This window comes from Dicentrarchus labrax, unplaced genomic scaffold (assembly GCF_905237075.1).
Source record: "Dicentrarchus labrax unplaced genomic scaffold, dlabrax2021, whole genome shotgun sequence".
Lineage (NCBI taxonomy): Eukaryota > Metazoa > Chordata > Actinopteri > Moronidae > Dicentrarchus > Dicentrarchus labrax.
Window position 1 is genome coordinate 32,563,566 of NW_026136704.1, and position 23,511 is coordinate 32,587,076.

Sequence of the window (23,511 nt, forward strand, 5' to 3'; positions counted from 1 at the left end):
ATTATGAACAAAAGAACTGATAATTAATGATGACGTTTCAAAATCTGTCCAAGATCTGACGTTGCCTCTTGGCCAGCTCACACTCCTGATCAATTACTTCTTTGCAACTTGAATGTAGTATTTGTGCGGTTTACGTTATTGCTCGTGGAGAGTTGTAAAATTCTACCTCATAGTGTCATAAACCTGTTGATCTATTACAGTTCAATAATCTTCCTGGTTCATTTGTCTCACAGGTACTTGAAGCAACATGCTGACACCATCTGAAGGAGAATCATGTGAGAATAATGGTTCTGTTGTCCCCAGTTTATAATGCTTGAACAAAAGCTCAAAATATGGAAACACTTCCTGATTCATGGCTGTTCGTTCCCTGTTTATGGCCTAAATCTGTTAAAAATTAAGCTTTTATTTTGTTTCTCTGTATTTTTGTTTCTTTTATGACACGAAATATGATTCAAGATTCACGAAGAACTGGATAAACAGAACCAGAACCACAATCTAACAACACCCAAGAGAGGCCAGGTGCAATTACAGACATCAACAGTAAGGTCCCCCAGTACATCGGACTGCCAGGGGGCCTCCAAGCTTTGGCCCCTAGAGTTTAGAGAATAGAATTGCCCACCAGGGTGGAAATTTATCTTCGGCTCACCATACCAAGACACAAGATCATAAAGAACAGCAGGACTGCCTTCAAATAGTCGACCCACAATCCATCAGTCTGACAGCCGCTAAAACAACGTTAAACTGCGTTTAGGAGCTGCTCCTTGTCACCGGGACCAAAGTATCAGAGGATTGTTGCAACATGGACCTTTTCTCTTGTAACACACACACACGTCTCTTACCACTGCACTGCTCCGTATGCTAACTATACTAGCTGATATTAGCTAGTTAGCTGTCCTGTTAGCTGTCGGGACCCGGGCTGGGAGCTGGAAGGACAGGGGGAGTTTACAATGCATCGGGGCCCAGCTGATTATAAGTGCTAACGAGGGACAGCGACCTTTGCCCAGTGTCTGTTTGAGGGCCATTTGGGGTGCTCTACATTCCTGGGTTCACATTGCTGGTAAGTCGACTATGAGGGTGTCTGAGCGTCGAAGTGCTTACAGTGTGAACTTGGTGTTTGAGTGTAACACCTGGGCCTCTTGGTACATACAAGAGCTGGTGTGAGATTTTGACCATGATTCCGGTCAACAGAGGGAGAGTTCAGTCTCTGATGAACATTTATCACCACGTGAAGGCAGAGAAATTTAATAAGAAGGACAGATGGGGAGCAAAGACAGAAACAAGATAACGTAAAGTACTGAAGTCCTCTGACAAACATTCGTCAGGACATGGAGAAAAAGGAGGGATGGAAGAGGAGGTGGAGAAATGATGGAGATGGAGGAGGAAGACAAAGACAGATGGAGGAGATTATGTAGGGACGATGAAGGACTCCACAGCTGTTTGGAGCTTCGACAAACATTCATTATGAGTTTCAGGCAGAAGGAGAATGATCGGAGAAAGAGCCAAAAAGATGGAGGGAGGTCGGTAAGAAGAAGGATAGAGCCAGAAGTTTTCAACAGCATTCATCATAATTTGAACAAAGAAAGGGAGGAATCGAAGAGGAGGAGGAGGAGCGAGGAAGACAAGCATTCATAAAGAAACCGAAGTAGACAAAGAATTTGAGGGCATCTCAATGAAAGTGGTTTCAGCGCCAATCGACAAAGGACCTGAGAAAGGACGACGAAGGTGGAGACACAGGAGGAAAAGAGGGATGTGATGGAGGACGGAGGAGACTCCTCAGCTGTTGAGTCCGCTGACAAACATCCATCACAGCGTGAAGCCAGAGAATCTTGGACATTGGCGGTGAGACCGGAAGGAGGGGGGGGTCTGAACAGGAAGGGGGGGGAGGTCAAGGTAACGACGGGGGAAGAGAGGAGGCGCTTTTTCCTCCAGATAGACGTTAATCACAGGAGGGAGTCCGGGGATTCAGAGCAGCCGTAATAACTTCTGCAGACTCATCACTGATGTGTTCAGCAGGAAGTCTCTAAAACAAAGTTTATCTGCAGATTTTAAATGTTCGTAGAGGGAAAAACAATCCGGTCTGCTAGAAACTCAGAGCAAATATACGCTCTGAGAGAAAAGCCAGGACATTTTTCTTTTATAACGAGGAAACTATTTTAATGTACAAATCTGCATCTACAGTATCTCACAGCATGACAACTGTTTTATGGTTAAATTAGGGCTCATGCTTCCAGACTGGAGCCTCTCACAAACAGACAGATAGATCCACGTTAAATACTTTGTTTTACTGAAAGAGAAAAAAAACCAGGAACCTTTATTTTGTTTCATTTGTAAAGTATTGTTTTACTGATGATGAATTTATTAAATGTATATCTCTCTTCAAAACCTGTTCAAGAAATGATATGACGTGATGAAAGAATAGCAGTAAAAATGGTCAGAAACGTTTATTTATGCTCAAATGTGGGTCCCCAAAATAAAATCTTGGGAAACAATAAACTATAAACTCAGTGGGTCACGTCTCTCGCAAAGTGCAACCCCGACGGTTTCCAACTAGTGATTTGGAGTATCTTTATTTGGGGGCCGCCCTAGTCCACAGTCGTCTTCATAACTGGAAGCAATGTGAACAATCAGACATCACATTGTTTCAGTTTCTCTGAATTAAGACATCTTAACCTGCTCCAATGAACAGGCTGGACGATGTTTAAAAGAAACCTCACCCTGGGTCTATTTTTGACATTTTTACACACTTGCTCCACCTCAAACCTTCTCAAATGAAGAAGTGTGAAGATTGTTCTGGCTCCGCAAGACTAGTCAGCGGTCAACATGGGCACAGGGGAGAAGTTTGCTTTCTGCCAGAAATGACAAGAAACTAATTTATGAGGTTGAGAAGCTGCACATCTTTTATGATCCACAGAACCATTTTTTATGAGGATATCCTCAAAAAGGACGAAGTTTGGACTGAAATCGAAGAGCTGTTGGGAGTTACAAGTAAGAAGAGTGCGATCCAACTTTATAGAAACAAGGCTGACAAAAAGGGTTGTGGCTGCTCGTCGTATATCTGAATTTTTCCATCCGAGTTGGCTTGTTAGACAGCAGCGAAGTGAAGCTGCAATCTGTGATCTCCGACAAAACCAGACTAAAGGAAACTGCTTTCAGCCCCAGATAAATACTGACCTCTGCAAGAAAAATCTAAAGCATATGGCAGATATAAAAAATGTACACCATAGACGATTTCCTAGAAACTGTGCTTGGAAAGATTCCCATCAAATCACCCTCAGAAACGAGACTTCCTGCACATAAAACTCACCTCTGTGTGTTTTCCAGCAGCGTTTGAAAGACACGCAGAGGCTCATTTGTTCATTTACTCACGATTACGTACATATACGATATCTGATACGCACAGTGCTGCTCTCTGTTATTACGGTACAAATTGAAGCCAGTTTTCATCCCTTCCTCCATATTCTCACAGACTGCAGATAATTACAGCTGCTTCCAGGAGCTTCAATTCATCTCCACCAATCAGAGGAAACGTAACACCAGCCAGCAGCCGGCGCAGCCACTCACAGTACGATTAACCTCCGGCTTTACCCTTCCATTTACCTTTAAGCTTTGTTTGCATTTGCAAAAAGTAGTTTCCACGTATCCTAATGACTTTTCCAGTGTGTGTCAGTATCATATATACTGTACATCTTTCCACACTGCATGGAAGCTACAGGATGATCACTCTGAAAATGTCCGTGCTGCATGATGGGAAATAACTCATTTACTCATGAATCATACACAGTGTCAGAAAACAACAACCTGCACAGTTTCAAACATCTCATGCACACTTGGCTGCGTTTTTGTGCCCATTTTTCTGCCTCTGGTGCAACAAGTAGTGACAGGCAGAGCAATTCTTCTCACAGATTGTTTGAGGTGATGAAAACCTTTCCAGTTTCTCCAGGAGCAACAGTTAGTGCGGCCTGCCCTACAAACCTCTCTTCAAATGCAGTCATCATATACATATAAGTTTACATTAATAAATATTACTGCTTATTGGTCCAATAATAAAGTATAGACAGTATGTATGTATGTAAGCTCAATACAATGTTACAGAAATGTGATTTGACTTCATTCTTACTGGGAAAGTAGCAGGTATCTCAATCCCAGTTAAAGCGAGCGCTTCATTCACTCTCACATCTACATAAGTACATGAATAAAACTTACTTTACATAACTTAAAAAACTGTTAATGGTGTAAACCTTTTAGTGTCAGTTTCTCCAGGATACTCAGACGTTATAGTAACAGCTTGGACTGCCTGCCCCACAAAACTTATAAAGGGAATGTATAAGGTTTTATTTTTAATGTGAATTAGTCACATATTTTGTATTTATTCATATTAATACATTTAGGTTTACTTTAAACGTTTGACAGTTTATATATTGTTACATTTCAAGGTTGAACTATCTGAGCAGTAAACTAATCTGGAAGTGAGAACATGTTGGCACGAACCGTCAGGATATGTAGAAATATGAAGTTCTGTTGTTTATTTATACGAAAGAAAACAATTTTAATGTTTTACCACAATATAAAATTGATTGATGATTCATTCTTGTGATGATAATGATGATTATAATGTACCATTCCCTCTCTCTTTCTCTCCAAAATGTTCAGTTTCGGGGGGCTTTCCTGCTCCTGATCACATAAATACTTGATGTTCATAACACTAATCACGAGACGCTCCACAAACCGAGCCTCATATTTTGGTCACAATCATTGTTCAAGGCTTTCCTCCATTTTGTTTTTCTGTCGGTAAGATGGAGACTTTTGCAATGCAGTCAGAAAGGAGGAAGGTTGTTAATCAGGATCCGGGGAAGCAGCCAATCGCAGCTCAACTACCTCGACCCAAGATGACCGTGTGAACATTACAACATGTTTAAAATTCCCCACATAGGCTCTGATGTAAACTCACTAACCTGCACTCTGAGATATACTTTCACTTTCAGACAGTGTGACCATTACTGGAATATTTCCCTGTTCTGTTAAAACTTGGCTTTTAAAGACGTCAACCCCCGCCCAGCCCCCAAAGCCCCCCTGGCTCTGCAGCTCATCAATTTACAGCATTACAAACAGCGCTCGCATCCAAGTGGAGTTAAGCAGCATAAATTAGCTCAGCATCTGCCTCAGCGCTCCCTCTGGATCTACCTACTGAGAGTACACGCACGTCTGGTAATGTCATTTTAATGGCAGCCTCTTTCATGATACATTACACTGATACAACGTCTTATGATATTTGTGAAAGAGAGAGATCTTGTCTCGTTCTGCTGCTGGCAATTTCAGATGGCAACGAGGCCGCATTCCTGGAGCCATTTTGTTATTTCTCTTTTGACGCTGGATAACAAACCAAACAAAGACTCTCGGCTCGTGTTCCCAGCGGGGCTGCACTGGAGTTCACAATCCTGCAATCCAGCAGATTTCCCTCCAAATCTGACCCAGCGGATCACAACGGAAAAATGCGGAGCAGAGTCTGACGGAGACCAACTGTCTTCTGGTGATTACATTACTGTCTCATTGTGAATCTGCTTTAAACTAACACACATGTACATGAACACTGGCCTGTTTGACAAACACAGTCTCACTCCTCAAACACTGCAGCTCAGCCCCCCCGCTTCAAAATGTGACGCCACTGCCATTTCTGGACACGTTAGTATCAATAAATATGTGATGTCCGGTTACACTTTCAAAATAAAGCTTGCGTGGTTGTGAAATGGAAAAACTACTTCATTAGGATTAGAAGAAGGTCATGCTATATATATAAACTTATTTAAACTTACTTTACGTACCTGACATAACTGAAAACGTAAATTGAAGACATGAATAAAACGTAGCTTTGATTAGCATTGATTTTACTGGTTGTTTGGTTTTCTGATTTGCTGATCGATTACCTAATAGTGAGAAACTCTGGGAAACTAACATCCTACCTACAACTGTCAAACCCAACACGCAGCATAAGTCAGAGTTTGGAGCCGTGCGGCCAGAGAGGATCCAGCAGGAGAAGCAGCGACGCAGAGAGGGTTTCAGTTTGGTGGTCTGAAAGCATTTGACCTACTTATTTTTATTGGAGTTTAATGGAGCTTTAAGGAGGCGACAGGCAGAGAGCAGCGAGGTGACGGAAGGGTCGGCGATGGAAACTGACGGACCGGGTACACTGAAGGAAACACACACACACACACACACGTATGGATGGCGATGAAGCTTTAGCTGTGTACATTTGCAGTGATTTAGGTGTATTAACATGCAGAAAGATGTAGGCACACACACACACACTCCAGGCCAAACATCTGTCTGTCAGATTGATGAGGAGATGGAGTGAGATTAGCAAATTCTACAGAGAGAAACAAAGAGGGTGAAGTGAGAGAGAAACAGACTGCTGCTGTACTGAGAGTTTTAAAGCTCTGGTACTTTATAAGAGCTGGTTGATGGCGGGTTTGATGGCGGGTTGATGGCGGCGCTGCTCATTGCCAGTCGCTGAGTGTGCGGTCACTTGCTTAAACACAGGTTTCTGACTGAACTGGACTTTCTGCTGCAGCTGCCAGCTCCTCTCTCTCTGCAGGACTGAAGCTCTTTCTGTCTTTCTGACCTGGAAATTGATCTCAGCGAGGCATCTCGACCCTAAGACGCCTCACTGGAGGAGAGAGGAGATGCACAGGCGTGGCGATGATACCGAGCTGGGACAGCAACAGAAAAACGAGCATGTGCAGAAAAATAAAAACTGATGTGCGACTGTTTTCAGTTTGTTTCACTCGAGAATCAAAAATCATCGAGTTGTGGAAATTCACGACTTTGTGTCAGAATCAAAACCAACATTTAGTAAGATGCTCTCACACACACACACACACACACACTGAAGCCAAACATCTGTCCGACAGTTTGAGTGTGTGTGTGTGTGTGTGTGTGTGTGTGTGTGTGTGTGTGTCTCCTCTCTCTCCTTCTCCTTCACTTAATGTTTCTACTAAAACACGTTTACTCTCCTCATAAAACAGACGCTTCACACATCTCCGCTCGCCGTCGGGCTGAACTCACCGTCCGTTTATCAGCAGCTCGCCGTCCCTCTGACGTCTGTTTTTAATTTTTGTTACCTACTGGTTCCCAACCTTCTTCCTTTTTCCATCATTGAGTAAACTGAAGCCTGAAGAAGTGACATATACTATGGATGTTTAATTTTATATTCGACCGTAACAAGAACAAATAAATAAACAACCCAAACAGTGAACTCAGTAACTGCAGGAAGTTTGTGTGAAACCAGAGATTTGGATGAATGTTGAGCAGATTACTTCCTGTGATCCAATCGGACTTCATCAGCTTTCTTCAGTGTTTTCTTCTCATTGCTCTGTTAGCCATTACCTATTAGCTATTAGCTGTTAGCTATAATCTATTAGCAGGACGAGGCTGTCGGACAGTTTCAGACAGTGAAGGCTCTGTGAATACAACCTGTGTATCTAAACCTTAAAAAAATATGATTACATTTAGTTTTCATCACAAAAATAGCTATATTTTTAAAGCTTTCTTACGCCCCTTAACATCAAGAAGGCCTCAAGAACCCCTGTGAAGATTTGGCGACCCCTAGTGGGGGTTGGGAACCAGTGCTGTAACACACAGCCGGTCCCAGTGGGTAGTTAGTTTAACTGGATACTTACTTGGGGTAGTTCATGCAGTAGAGTGTGTAAATGTCGAAGGCTTCACTCTGAAAGACAGAACAGAGTTAAAGTTAGAGAGGAAGAGAAACAGTGATATTCTTCTGAATGTTTTCAGTCTGAACAAACTCATAAAAATCACTGATATTCAATGAGTTCTGTATTTCTTCTATTTGAATGTCTCACAGTTCTCATTCAGTACTTAGAAACTAAATTTCCCATGAGGTGGAGCTTCTGCCAGCAGGGTGAACACAGGTATACATACCTTGTACCTGCCTGTCTATTGTTCTGTTCGCTCTGATAAAGATTGATTGCTCAATAAAGTGATTTATATGGCAAAATGTGATAAAATGTATGTTGAAAATGTACAATAAGTGACAGACATCAAGGAAATGTATTTATTATTGGACAACACAAGGTAAAAGGCAAAGTTTCTTCATGCTACACACAGAAAAAATCATTAAACTCATAGAACAACGACGATAAACTAAAATAAACTAATATATACAGTTATTTATATCCATATATACAGGAAATAGTTCTGCACGTTATCTTTTTAATCTGCGTCTGGTTGAATGTAAACAGCAGCAACAAGACGGTGATAATAATCTGGTTTCATCTGCACATAAAAACAAACAGTGTCCATACAGTCTGACTGCGTTTGAGCACCAAACATCAATGCTGTAAACAGAGTCCGCCTCCTCTCGTCCTGGACTTGCAGTCCGCCTATTGAGTGCTGATCCGGGATGTTGATGGAGAAGGTCTCTGTAAATGATGTGGGCACAACAATCTCTGATTTCCTGATATTTGAGTCCAATTTCGTCCAAAAACCGGAGATTAGTCAGAATCCCTTCAAGCTGTTAAGGCTCCTATTCGTGGCTCTTCCTCTCCTCTTGGGGCAGCAGCACCCGCCGAGGTGGAGCTGGTCCCTACTGATCTTGCTGGATGGATCAACACTTCCTTTTCTTTTGACTGTAGACTATTTCTGTCGTAGGTGATACGTGTTTTTAGAGAGGTTTGAAGGAGCATGCAGCAGTTGTTATAGTCAAAATCTTCTGAATCCAGTCGATTTGAACAATTCTTGGCCCTAAAAATCAAACCCAATCTGACATCATTCGATGATGTTTCCAGCAATAAAGCAAGTTTTCATGACAACAGAAGTTTTGATATGAACTGACGTGTTGAGGTTCAGCAAGTTTAGTGTCATAAAATACAACTTCTACGTGTTTGTTGATCATTTTTTGGTCATAAAACCAGCTCATAGATGGATTAGCCCCATCTTCTCCACCTCCTCTGACACCTCCGAAGTCTCTACGACCAAAACTTCATCCAGATAATTTACCCGACAAAGGATATGACGTTAATCCTGATATCAACCACAATCTTTTCACAGTGTTTGCAGCTGTTTAATGGATCATTTGTACCAGACTGAGGTTTCTATCTGCAGTCTGTGTGCAGGTGGAATCGCGGCTGTGCTTCCCCACCCGCCTGCCGCCTTTTAATCCTATTTCACTGTCACTTCCTGTCAGTCAGGCGGTCGCAGAGAAAGACGCCACTGTGTTAGACACTCACACAAGGTCCCAAAATAACTCTAACAGTTTAATCTAATGTCCACCGCTCTGAAACAGGAAGTCCGAACAAACATCAAAACCTCCTGAAGAAGACAAAAACAGTTCAGATTGATCCGATGTGACCTTCAGGGAACCTCGGAAATCTCAAATTTGATCACATTTTCTGGTAGTTGGAACAAGAAGAGAAGTCTGACTGTAATTTATTGTGATCAGTTTGATTATTGATCAACTATGAGACTTAATTATCTTCAAACCTACAAATTAAGGGCATTCCTTAAGACAAAATCCTCTCAAATCGGGGCTCGGATGTCAAATGTGCATCTATTGTCAGGTTTCTTGACACGAAAAAGTTTTTGTAACTAAAATACAGCACAGAAATATTTAAATTTAAATGTATTTGCGAAGATAATTTAGATTTAAAGCACATTTAAAATCAATCTACATGTTCGATTTCGATCTGATGGCGGGTGGAGAAGATCAGAATGTCACTAACAGGTCAGATCAGCTAGTCAACAATAGAGACATTGATGAGGTTAGAAATAATGATTTTGCTGGGCACCACTTAAAGAAGTCTGTTTCTCAAACTTTAAAACTGATGTACTTGACCTCTGCTGTTGTACAGAGCACAAACTTTTATATGAAATCTGCATTTTCTGCTGCATGTACGTTGTTTTTTTCTGGTCCTTTCATGATGATAAATCAACCACGAATGCAATTAAGTAATTGTATCACTTATTTAATCAACAATAATTAACAGTTTTCAGCTGTTTTCTAACGATCAATTAGCCTTTAAACAGGATAAGCTAACACAGTGTGACACAGCACTGATTGTAGCCTAAAATAAGCTTCTGTACGTCAATAAAACGAGCTGTTTCCAGATATAATACTTTAACACAACGTTACGTCATCTGTTAATGTGACGGAGATCTGATCACGACCCTGAGGTCAGAAAACATTTTCATACAGTCGGACCGCTGTAACATGTGAAGACAATGTCAGTACTGTCCCATACACACACACACACACACACACACACACACACACACACACACACACACACACAAACACACACACACACACACTGTATTCAGTGGGTGTCGGTTTGATCATCAGTAGCTGGTCAGTCAGAGGAATAACTGCAGTGAATGGAGGGTCCAGTTCTGCTGCTGCTGGTTTACTGGGTGTTTGGGTTCACTGCTTCCTGTCTACACACACACACACACACACACACACACACACACACACACACACACACACTTTTCTACTGTTTTCTGATATTTTCTGATCTGACGTTAATGATATTGGGTTCGTCCCACTTCCGTGGTGATGGTAAGAATATCTTTATCCTTTTTAATGTGAATTAGTGATGAAGTCCTACATCAATAGTAAGTTTACACATAATCTAAATATAGAAATGCATGGCAGAAGAAGCACATTGCACTCCCTCCAGGAAGTTCAACCGATCCCTGTCTCAGTGAAACCAGTTGGCTTCAGTGTTTAATAGATTATTTCACTTTCTCCTGCAAGTTTATTGCAAAAAAACCCCAAAAAACGTTTCAAATTGCATCTAAATTTTCTAGAAAGAAAGAAATCTGACATTTTGCGATTGTTCCACCCTCCCAAAATGTCCCCCTGTAGTCCTCCCCCCCGCACTCACACACTACTCACCCTCTCTACGAAGCACTCGGCGATGGCTGCAGCGTGAGGACTCCTCTCTAAATCCTCCAGGAGGTCACTGAGGAGAGAGACAGACAGGTAGGTAAGACAGACACTACATGGCCAAAAGTATGAAGACACTATGTGGCTAAAGACATCAAACATCATAGAAACGCAGTTAAAATATGTTTGCAAATCTATAATTTATAAATAATCGCAGATATTTACTGTTTATTTAATAGATTAAACTGTTAAATTCAAGTTTAATACTGTTAATTCATTTCTAAATTGTGTGAAATGTGTGACATTAACAGTAAAAAAGTATTTGTTGTGTAATTTTAATGGATTTGTTTGTTAATTGACAGATATTTTGTATAATTATCGAGGTCTGTTTATCAGTGTATAAGCATTGGTAAACTGCTTTAATCTTTGATTAAACATTAAAAAGCCGTATTACTGTTAAGTATTTCCTAGTTATTACCAGTGAGCGCACTGTAAAATAAAGGTTTACCCATCAATCTGATGTTAAATTACAGTGCTGTCGACAGGCTTTACGTTGGGCCTCCAGCTTGGAGCCACAGATAGAAAACAGCATAAACAGGTCGTATTTCTCTCTCAGTTTCAGTCAAAGTCTCTCTGCCAGTTTGCTGGAAAACATGGAGCACTATAATAATCCTATTGTAGTCACTGTGCAGCTCAGACGCAGCGAGAACAGTCTGAAAGGTTAGTGGGACACCAAACTGACTGCAGACTGTAACAGCTGGCAGAAAACTCTCCCTCCTTCGTTCCCACAATCCATCCTCATCGTCATCCCTTCATCCTGCCAAACACTGCAGCCACTCACTCACTCACACAGACACAGCCAGTTTCCACGAGTTCAGATCTTAATTCTCCATCAATCAATCCCTCCGAGCCAGGACAGACAGATTAATGCACATTACACCAACAATACAAACTCTCAGAAACACATATTTACCATTCAGGTTCCCATGAAGGCAAAACTGATGTTTAAGTGTTCTTATCCCATCGGTCTCGTGCTGTACGTCACAGATACTGAGCTAGGATTTTGCTCTGTAGCTAGGTAACAAGCTAGCTAATCTATGTCAATCATTAGCTAGCTAGTTACATCTAAAAAGGTAATGTTAGCAAAATGCTAGCTCAGTAAGCAGCTAATTTACATAAATGTTTAACACAACTTCTAATATGGATCATAGCATTAGCTCGTAGCGCTAGCACGTAGCACCGGGGGCATCAGTATCCTCAGATTTACTTTCAACAACAACAAACCAGCTTTTTTCTGGAAGAACTTTTGACCTGTTGGATGTTTCTGCCTGAGCCCTGACCAGGATTACAGTCCAGGTTCAAACACCGTCTCTCTGACCTCTGACCCCACTGCAGACACATGGGTCTGTTCATAATGTTCTTCTCCCTTACAGATTTATCACATCTGTAACATCTGCTCATTCCCTGGTTAATGAGGATATTAAACACTGATCAGATTGACTCTATTAACAAACAGGGAAAAACTAAAAGCTGGAGACCAGATTCAACCAGTCTGAGTCCTGCTGTGGAAACTAACCCCACTCTGATTGGTCCTGTAGAGGAGAAAAAGGTCATAAGTGTCGCAAACACATGAGTTTGTACGACAAGACCAAAGTCAAGTTGAAACCAAAGAAGCCCTGATTTACCAATTTAGCCCCCAGTCAAAACATGTTGATTTATACATTTAATAAAGGATATTAGTCTGAATGCATCAGATTTATTTGGGACTGCCACTATGGACTTCAATGAACAATAAGCTGGACAGTCATTGTTTCCTGTTTGAAATCCCTTCTTGGATCTACGGTAAAATCCAAACTCTGTTGTAGTTGTTGTTGAAGTAGTTCTGTTTGGACCTGTAGGAGAAAGAAAAGTATGGCTGAAACCAATATGGCCCAATCTAGTCCTGTTTCACATCCCTGCTTGGTTCTACGGTAGGAAGTAGTAGAAACCAAGATAGTCCTGTTTATTCTGCAGCAGAACAACCCATTAGATCTTATATTACAAGCCAAAGTGACCTTGTTTGGGTCAAAAGTAGGAACCAGGCCTCACGTTCTCGCTCCCAACTCATCAAATACTTTTGTAGTCCAACCTGGATGTTAGCATCGTCCTGGTTCCTTTAACAAAGAGCACATAACAAGTAACTCCGCTCCTGGACTGCAACCTTGATGTGACAACCTTGAGGTTTGGCAGGTTCAACCAAACCGGACAGGTCAAGCGTTAGAAGGCAGATGAATGAGTCCCTGGTCCTCCAGGTTTGGGGGACCGCGAGTTACACAAACTTTGATGAATGAAAATCTAATCACATGCCCTGGTTGAGGAAGGAACTACGACGCTTACCGTCTAACACACCTTCTGACACCAAAGAAATGGAGTGAGGTGGAGGACATTTGTCAGTGGCCTATGATCCCTGGAGGAGCAAAGGTCAAGATGAATAAATGTTTGAAAAAGCTAGCTTTCAAAGGAATCCGTTGACCTCTGACCTCAAGATATCTGATGGGTACCCAAACCCTGACTGGAAAGCTGAGCCTCTGGAGTCAATGGGCCCAGAAAGGGAGACCATGTGACTGCCAGTATAATTACAACCTCATGAAACTGTACAACCACAAACTGATTTCTGACCATACCGGCACCGTTGCTTTGAGCTGTCTGTCCACTGCTGCCGCGGCCTCCATACGCGGACCTTCTCGCGTTATATACTTGCGTGGGGCTAAGCTGCCATATTTGACGACTTGGGAGTGAGAACGTGTTGCACAAGTCCTCATGGTAACAAATCATAAATAAATACAATCCTGGTGTTTGTCCTTCTGACGGCTGATTATAAAGTGTTCACGGTGGTTGTGGTGCTGAATAAGAGTCGTCGACCTCTGAGAAGAAGTGTAATAAAATAAATTAAAGTGAGTAATGCATCGGACGGAAAGCAGCAGCAGTCTCCTCCGCTCATCATCCAACAGAAAATAAATGTTTATAAAAGAGTCTGGATGGAGCTCAGAGCCCCTGAAACACTCCAGAGTTTGAGCGTGACGTTGCTCGCCCCTCTGACCGCCTCGCACTCTCATTTCTAGAAGCGGGCGTAATATAAGCTTCATATTGTTTACATATGCTGCGTGTACGTAATTTATGTTGTAATTTCTCACAGATACGCTGAATGATTCCCATGAGAGAAGTTTCCTGCAAAACAAGAGACATATTGTTCAGCTGTGACGCTGCACAGACTGACACCATGAATGTGTTCACATTGTGTGGCCGCTCCTCTTCCAGGAGTCAACGGTGGAGAGCAGGTCTTATATATTCAGATGACACATCCAATAGGAGAATCACCTGGTCCTGAATGTCACTAAAACCTTTCACTGCCCCATCTCTATCCACAGTGAGCCAGTCGTGCAGAACTTCAGGTACTCTGCAACCACACTCGACACCACGGACATCCACGAAGGCCAACAGAATGCAACCATTGCACTTCCCTAGCTTGCTGTCGCCTGCTGGAACAAACTCCTTAAAATCCCACACATCACCTCTAAAATGATTATGTAATCATTATATCATTGGGTCACACATCTATCTGTCTGTCCTGGGAGAAGGATTGTAGCTGTAGCTTTTCCTCAGCCAATAAAACCAATGAGTAGATTTCATACAAAGTCAAGGCAAGGATGCAAAGAGACGGGAGAAAATGTTTGCCCCGTTCGTGAGTTGAAAACCTTTGTGCTCATATTGAAGGTTTTTTTGCAGTTTTATTTGGGGAAGAGGAGCAGAGAGACTCTCTGATCAACCAAACTCCATTCAAAAAACAAGCATTTTAACAGGTGTTCATCGTTATTTAATTTTGATCTATTTATTATGGGACCCCATGTGATGGGAAAAAAGATTCTTATAATTAAAAAAGTTTCTCTTTATTAAGACTAACAGAAACTTTTTATCCTCCAGAAATGGGCTTTCATACTTTACAGCAAAAGTTGTTGTAAAACCGGATTAAAGGGCGAATATTTGCGTTGCGTTTCTTGCCTGAGTAAAGTGAGTAAGACAGAGAGGAAACAACTATAGGAGAGGAGATGAGGAGAGGAAACAAGGAGGTAAAGGAGGTGAAGATCAGAGGAAATAAATAGAGGAAACTAGGAGAGAAAACAAGGAGACGAGAGGAGATGAGACGAGGAAAGAAGTTCACAGCGAGGACCAGAGTGAATGTCAGTAACTCCTCCTCCTCCTCCTCTTCCTCGTCCTCCTCGTCCTCCGCTCGCTCTCCACTGGCGTCAGGCCTCATTTTGTGGCCAGCGGACATCATTAGTGGAGGATTGTGGGAGAGGAAGAGGGAATTCTGGGTGTTTTTTGTTTTTGTTTTTTATGGAGTAACCACAGAGGGGGAGGATGGGAGAGAGCGGGGGGGGGGGGATGGGGTGGTAGATAGAGAGAGAGTGAGAGAGAGAGACGGAGCATGAACACAGTTTAATATGATGGAGAGAAAACGAAGAGAGACAGACAGTAAACGGCTGATCATGCAACAGACTGAGGCTAAAGCTGACAGGTCCCAGGTTTTGATATGATGAACAGACTGATGCTTTTATTTTGTACTTTGGGATGTTCTGTTGTCCCATAATGCAGTAGGACAAGAGGAGCGACTCACAGCTGTAAAACATTTACATGAACTGGGAACGGTGGTGAGACGGCAACGGAAATAACTTACAAAAACAAAAAAACATGCATTCAAAAAACATTGTTTTGTGTTTTTCCAAACGTTGAGTGACGGCGGCGTTCAAAAGCAGCAGTTTGACGCCCGATCGGCCACATGTTGTGTAAATGTTGTGTCTGTCAGTGGAAGACGGGGTCACATGTAGTTGTCCTGTATGAAAGTGGATGTTTTAGTGCTTTATAGTTCAGTTAACAACAGATTGTATGTATTTATGTGCAGCAATACGATGCTTTAAACTGTTTTATATATGAACATTAAACATTATATTCTCTATAAAGACACACAGTCACATGGTGTCTCTCTCCCTCTGCCTGTGTTGTATCGCAGCCTCTCTGTGGTTTGTTTCCATAGCCGGTCTGCTCCGACTGAAACTGCTGTTTTTATCATCTACGTCGGTGAATTAAGGATTTATTTCCACCAAACCAGAGTTGGTGGTTGTTGGAAACACTAACAGAGACGCTTTTAATGAGTTTGATTCTGTTTCTGTCCACTTTGAATGAAGTTACGATGATCTGAAGGTAAAATGAGTGTTTCTGTCTCTGGAGTCTGGTGGAGAGTGATAGTGATATTACGGCTGTTTGTGGTTAAACTAAAGGTCTATCTCTGTAGGGATCCTTTCCATAATGCTGTCAGACACTGACAATAACAACCTGAGTCTGTCAGTGGAACAAACAACTACTGTTAGTGGATAAACTTATGTTAGCTTACAATGCTACCATTACAGCTCTTTTTGTGAATATTTTCACATCTAACTTGGTGAATTATTTATTTATTTCAACCAAACCAGAGTTGGTGATTGTTGGAAACTCTAACAGAGACAATTTTAATGACTTTTACGTATTCGAGTTTGTGTTTCATCATTATCTGCTTAAATTAGTGGTTTTGTCATTGGAGTCTGGTTGGCTGTAATACCCATTTTGATGCTGGTGCTCATCCAGTGGCAGTGAATGTTGTATATATAACCTTTAAGTAAAACTAACTGACTGTGATGTGACTTCCAACAAAACGTTATTTCAGCTTTTTTCTGTCTGACAAAATCTCGCCTTAAAAAAACCCCACAAAATACGACTTTGATCCGAGGAGGAAAAGTTCAGAGCTTCTTCTCTCGTTGGATCATTTTAATTGATGTAATATTTAGATTTCATTCGTCCTTTTTGACAACTCAGAACCCCCCCGAGCCTTCACGCCTCACATTTTTTATCATCTCTCTTCTTTTCTCAGGGGTTTAAGCTGCTAAATACACAAACCTAACCCTGACCCCACGTGACCCTGTGACCCCCCTCCCAAAAACCCTGAACGCCTGGGCCCTCCTATGCCGGCCGGGGCCAAAGCAAACACAACAGGGGCCGATGTCTGGTTTTCATCCTCACAAAGAGCGAGCGTGGACTCTTTAACGGAGTGATAAACAGCGGCTGACTGCGAGGCATCCGAGATATGCCGCTTAACTAAACTGATGATAGATGGAGGAGGAGGAGGAAGAGGAGGATGAAGAGGAGTTATATAAGAGAAAAGGGATAACAAGAGAGAAGGAACATGTGAAGAACTGAATAAAAGCTGCTTTATTAAAGCATTAAATAAAGAAAAGTAGTAATGATTTCATGTTTTATGTAGTTTGAATCCAACTAAAAGCTCTCTGCACCAAACTCCCTTTAAGGATCGAATTAAATATCGAATTTTAACAGTTCCTAACATGTCCGTAACAACACGTAACTCTAGAAACATGAGCTAAAGGCCGTCAGATGTCCACAGTCTGACAGTCTGACTGTCAATATGGCATCAGTATCATCCATAAATATCTCCCCGATGGGCGTCTCTGTGAACCAACAGTTCAAACTCTGGAGGCAGATTTCTTTCTTTCATCACGACGAACCTGCAATTAGTGTCAGAGATCGACCTGCTGCCCGCCGGCTTCAGGTGTGTTTGATTTACGTCCCGTCAGAGGAGGAAACGAAGCTGCAGCTCAGAGACTGAAGAGCTGTGATGGGACCGAGTCTCTGACAGCTGTTTGTGAGCCGGATCCAACATAGACACCCTGAGCGCAAGGCGGGGGAGAGGCCGGGTTATCTCTTTTATTTCTCTTAAATACTTCAACTGCACTGTAATTACTCATTTATGGTCGTTTAATGTGATTTCAGTTTCCACTATCAGTGCTGTGAGCAGAGTCAGGAATAAATCAGGGAATGTTTAGGCTCAGTTGAGGCCTGTTTAAGGTGGATTTGTCTCACTGGGAGATGTCCTGCTACTGGAAATATTTTTTATACTTATTATAGACAGAAACTCTAAATACACAAGAGTGAATCTCCCAGACGGAAATGATGGGCGCTACGGCCCACCAGACTCCATAGACAAAAGCAGTAATTTTACCTGGTAGTTGTAGAACAGACTTCAAACTGTAAAACTCACCAAAACCGTCTTTGTTTTGTGTTTCCAACCATCACCAACTCTGGTTTGGTTGGAATAAATCCTTTAATTCACAGTTAGATGTGAAAATATTGACAAGGAAAGGATCCCTACAGAGATAGACCTTTAGTTTAACCAGTAACAGCCGTAATATCACTATCACCAGACTCCAGAGACAAAAACACTTCAGAACATCGTAACTTCATTCAAAGTGGACAGAAACAGAATAAAACTCACAAAAATATTTTTTTGTCTTTCTTCTGTTCCGACAATCAACATACTGGTTTGGTCAAAAATAAATTCTTAATTCACAGAGTTAGGTGTGAAAATATTCTAAGTTGATGATCTGTGAGGTAAAATCAACATTTTTGTCTCTGGAGTCTGGTGGAGAGCTGGTTTCTCATCAGTGGCAAAAACAAGAAGTTTTAGTTGATATACATAAAAACATGGGAAAATAAATTCCCCTTTAAGCAGCATCTAGTGGCCATTAGTGGAACTGCACCTTTAAAGGTTTTATTGTAGATTGTGTGTCCTCTAACCATCGACAGACTCCCACAGCGATGAGCCTCTGGGAGAAATGCTGTTTATAAAAATTACACCTGGCTCTAAATCAAAGTGTTGAGATTGTAGAAAACACTTTTAAATCCGGGGTGTGATCGGAGGAGCTAGACCACCCTGCAGATCACTAAATCACGAGCACACACACACACACACACACACACACACACACACTGTATAATTCATGGTTGCTATCGAGCTATAAAAACATACCCGACTACAAAAGTTTAAACAGATTCCTCAGACGTGTGTTTGATTTACGGCCGTGAGCGCGGTGGAAGCGCTGTAATCACTGTGGTTCGTATGAAAGAGCTGATTATTCTCTCTGTAACACTTTCGTATCGTTGTGGTGAATTTCCAACTCTGGCTGAACAATGTTTTGTTTTCTCCATAGAAAGGCGACCTCCGCTCTCACACTGTGCTGTAGGGCCGTAGATACCGCTGTGGTCGCCATGTTGCGGAGGTCAGATCTGCTACATTCAGACTGTAACTCGATTAATTCTGAACCGATTTTAATGACATTTGTTTTGTTCTGAACGTGAGGAATTGCAACCAGCATCAGGTTCAATTTCTCACGTTTATAACAACGTTTATATCTCAGTGTTGTTAACTAGCGGATCTGACCTCTGCAATACGGCGACTGTGCAGACAAGCACCAAATCGAGAACGCAGCGTTTGTACATCTGCGGCCGAGAACCCCTTTATCAAGAGCAGGACCAGGACTGGTTAAGACCGAGGCAAAGTCCAATTTACTTCTGGAAAAAATGCTTATTTTGCTCAACTCAGTTGAGACCAAAGACCAAGTCCGAGTCCAGATACCAACGAGTCCAGATACCAACGAGTCCAGATACCAACGAGTCCAAATACCAACGAGTCCAGGACTCCAACGAGTCCAGATACCAACGAATCCACATACCAACGAGTCCAGGATACCAACGAGTCCAGATACCAACGAGTCCAGGATACCAACGAGTCCAGATACCAACGAGTCCAGATACCAACAAGTCCAGGACACCAACAAGTCCAGATACCAACAAGTCCAGATACCAACAAGTCCAGATACCAACGAGTCCAGATACCAACGAGTCCAGGATACCAACGAGTCCAGATACCAACGAGTCCAGATACCAACAAGTCCAGGACACCAACAAGTCCAGATACCAACAAGTCCAGATACCAACGAGTCCAGATACCAACGAGTCCAGATACCAACGAGTCCAGGATACTCGAGTACTACAACAGACTAACAAACACAGGTGTAGTGCTGCACACCGGAACGACGCTCCACCACTACGTGTTCACCAAACAGAATATTTGACGGCAGTTAGCGGTTGGCTACTTCTCAATCTGTCCATCGGGAAACTCTGTATATGACTCCGGTACTGTGACGTTATTCCCTGTTGGTCTCGGAGGCTGTCGCCCACTAACAGCAGATACAGTCAGCAGCTAATTGGCAGTTGGCTAAAGCTTTCTGTCCATCGGGAATCGTTGAAGAGAGTCGAAGCTGAGCAGCCGGAGAACGTCAGAGGGAAAACCAGGAAATATTTCCTCCATAAAGTCTGATCCAGTTTCACCAGAATCCCTGAATACAGATATAGAGTATGTGCTGTAGTGGGAGGAGTTTACGTTCTCTTTCTCTCTGTGTGTGTTCTCAGGTTGTGATTTAGGATTTGACCTTTGACCCCTCCGGCGCTAATCAGGACTCACAAACTGCATGATGTCGTTCCTTGTGAGGACCCTCAGTGACATAATGCATTCCTCAGCCTGAACCTAAACCTGGTTCTAACCTTAAACCCGAACCAGGCCCCGACCCTCAGAGGAACATCCCACAATGCACAGCGGTCTACTGCAACACTACCTAGTGTTTGTGCTCTGTAGAAAAACGCTAACTAACAAACTAACTAACACGACATAGATCAGCTAATGAGTCCGTTGGTCCCGGAAAGTAGACGCTAACTCATAGCGCTAGCAGTAAGGGGACACACACACACACACACACACACACACACACATTGCTGTATGGTGTCATGTGGGAGCTATGCTGGATGATGTAGCCACTCTGGGCTTGTTATGTCTACACATCTGGTAGTGTGTGTGTGTGTGTGTGTGTGTGTGTGTGTGTGTGTGTGTGTGTGTGTGTGTGTGTGTGTGTGTGTGTGTGTGTGAACAGGACGAGGGGGTTTTCTTTTTATTTTCTCTCTTTACTCGGACAAAGAAAGACAGAAACCAGGTCAAATGTTTGAGTCAAACTCCGCACGACCCTGAGAGAGAGAGACAGACAGACAGTGAGACAGACAGACAGACAGACAGTGAGACAGACAGACAGACAGTGAGACAGACTCGATAGACAGACAGACAGGAGGTAAAGGTTTGAGGGGATTTCTGAAAGCTGTAATTGCCTCATCAAGAATTAATTAACTTCATTAATGACAATCTAATTAACTGACTGCAGGGAGAGAGAGAGACCCTTACTCCCTGTCTCTCTCTCTGTCTATATTCCTGTCTGTCTGTCTGTCTCTCTCTCTCTCTCTCTCTCTCTCGCTCTCATACAATATTTCCCATGAGAACCAGAGGCAGGAAGCCTGGATGGAATGAAAACTGTGTTTGACTGTTTAAGTGTGTGTGTGTGTGTGTGTGTGTGTGTGTGTGTGTGTGTGTGTGTGTGTGTGTGTGTGTGTTGAAGCAAACACAAAGAAAGTGAAGTGTGAAAACAGACTCTCAGCAGGGTGGAGGGTTGTATATGTGTGTGTGTGTGTGTGACATATTTTAACAGCTTCCTTCCCACAGCCTCTCAAAGAAACACACACACACACACACACACACACACACACACACACACACACACACTCTTCGTCTCGACACAAAATCAAAAGTAATTCAGGGAGCGTTTGATTTCCTCAGTGTGCAGTCTCTGGTGGGCGGGGTGTAACTCTGTAATTGATTTTGGATCGATCGATTAGCTCTGTGCTTCTTTTTGTAATGACAGACACAGAACCTGTGTTATTTATTCATGCTCTTATTTTGGCGCTTTTATTCTTCGTTTTCGGCCTCAACCAATCAGGATGAGCCTCGGTACCGACAGCACATTTAAAACATAAAGTCTGAGTTTGACTCTTCTTCTGAATGTATTTACTTTTATTAAAGCTTTAATGAGCAATTTAACAATATTAAATATTAATATTTAACAGCAGTGTGTGTGTGTGTGTGTGTGTGTGTGTGTGTGTGTGTGTGTGTGTGTGTGTGTGTGTTCTGTGTGTGTCTGTGTCTTCTAGAAGCGAGCTAGCATCTAGCAAGTACAAGTCAGTCTGCCGCAGTACCACAGACCCCTACCGCCTATACAAACAACCATAATGCACCGGGGCTGTTTGGCTGCCTGTGAACATACCAGGAGGGACGGCTGCTCGCTCAAACTAGCGTGACACAGAAACAGGCACTCTCTCTCTCTCTCTCTCTCTCTCTCTCTCTCTCTCTCTCTCTCTCTCTCTCTCTCTCTCTCTCTCTCTCTCTCTCTCTCTCTCTCTCTCTCTCTCTCTCTCTCTCTCTCTGAGCGTGCGAGGCATTCCTGCTCTGTAAAACCTGAAGAATCTGGTTCGGTCATATGAGCTCAACAGCTGCTGCACGCTCGCAAAAAAACCCCAACAGAGCGCTTTTTTATCGGGGAATCGTCCTGGCGGGAATCAAACCCGCAGCCCTGGCAGCGTTAGTGCCTTGCTCAGTTGGTTTCTGAATGTTTCCACTGCCAGCTTATCTCCCCGTCTGTCTGTCTGTCTGTCTGTCTGTCTGTCTGTCTGCCTGTCTGTCTGTCTGTCTGTCTGTCTGTCTTACCCACTAGAGCTTTTCCAGACTCAAAGCCACCAAAAATCCTCTGCATGCAAATAAAAAGTGTCAGAACGAGCACTTCCTGTAGCATCGCTAACGTCCATCAGAGACTGCTTACTCGACCTCTCTCGATGTGCGTTTTATAGGAATCTATAGGAACACATAGAAACCAGTGTGTGTGTGTGTGTGTGTGTGTGTGTTGAGGACCAGGTAGGGTGGCCATTCGTCTGGCTTTAGGCCGGACAGTCCGGCTTTTAAACAGCCTGTCCGGCTGCAGGCAACCTTAAGCACATTACCTCGTTAGTTTAATACTTATTGGCTAAAAATGTGTGTCAGAATAAGTAATTTCATTGGTTACATTTTCCTGTAGTGACCTATCAACACATGGCTAATGTTAATATTCAAATGAGCCATGTGTTGATTCACCATGTGATCACCCAGTTGTTACCACCAGGCTGTCAATCAAACTCTCAGACAGAGAACGTAACGTGAGCTAACGTCGGTTGTTGGACTGAAATACTGAAAATGCTCATACTCATATGTAGATAGGTAAAGTCTATACATCTGAAACAGAAGGTGCTGTATTTGTTTACCCTTTATCTATCCAGATAAAACATTAAGAACAGTTTCTGTATGATGGTTATTAGACCTATGTAATCTGAATTGGAAGGGCACGTTGTCATGAGCTGTATCTTGTATATTTATTATTAGCTATGTGGTATGTGTATGCACCTTTATGGAATCTGCTGGAAAAACATTAAAATTTAAAACCGGATCATACCAAACAAATATCTGCTTGTGTGTCCCTGTGTATGCAAAGTGTGCTCCTTTTGGTTGTGAAGGAAATGGCCACCCTGGGACCAGGTGAGTTACCTGTTGAACTCGTAGATGTCCTCGATGTTGCAGAACAGAGTGCTGACCTGCTCCGGTTTCAGTGGCAGCGTGCCGCAGTCGATGATACAGCCGAGATAATCCTGCAGACAGAGAGAGACAGAGAGAGAGAGAGAGAGAGAGAGAGAGAGAGAGGCCAAAGCTGAAATATGGTTTCAATAAGTGTGAGAGACTCGTTTCAGTATCAGAGGCTGCTGTACGCTCTCCACACACCTTTATACTC

At 42.6% G+C, this 23,511-nt stretch overlaps 1 protein-coding gene across 1 annotated transcript in view; it reads right to left on the minus strand.

The window, feature by feature from the left end:
- The window catches only part of plekhg2 (pleckstrin homology domain containing, family G (with RhoGef domain) member 2), an 86,459-nt gene that overhangs the window by 27,639 nt on the left and 35,309 nt on the right, over positions 1–23,511 (minus strand). Inside the window, exons 4-6 of the mRNA XM_051397330.1 lie at positions 23,271–23,371; positions 10,910–10,976; positions 7,674–7,720 (exon numbers count right to left, since the gene is read on the minus strand). Of these exons, the coding sequence (XP_051253290.1) occupies positions 7,674–7,720; positions 10,910–10,976; positions 23,271–23,371 (215 nt within the window). The remainder of the gene's footprint in view (positions 1–7,673; positions 7,721–10,909; positions 10,977–23,270; positions 23,372–23,511) is intronic.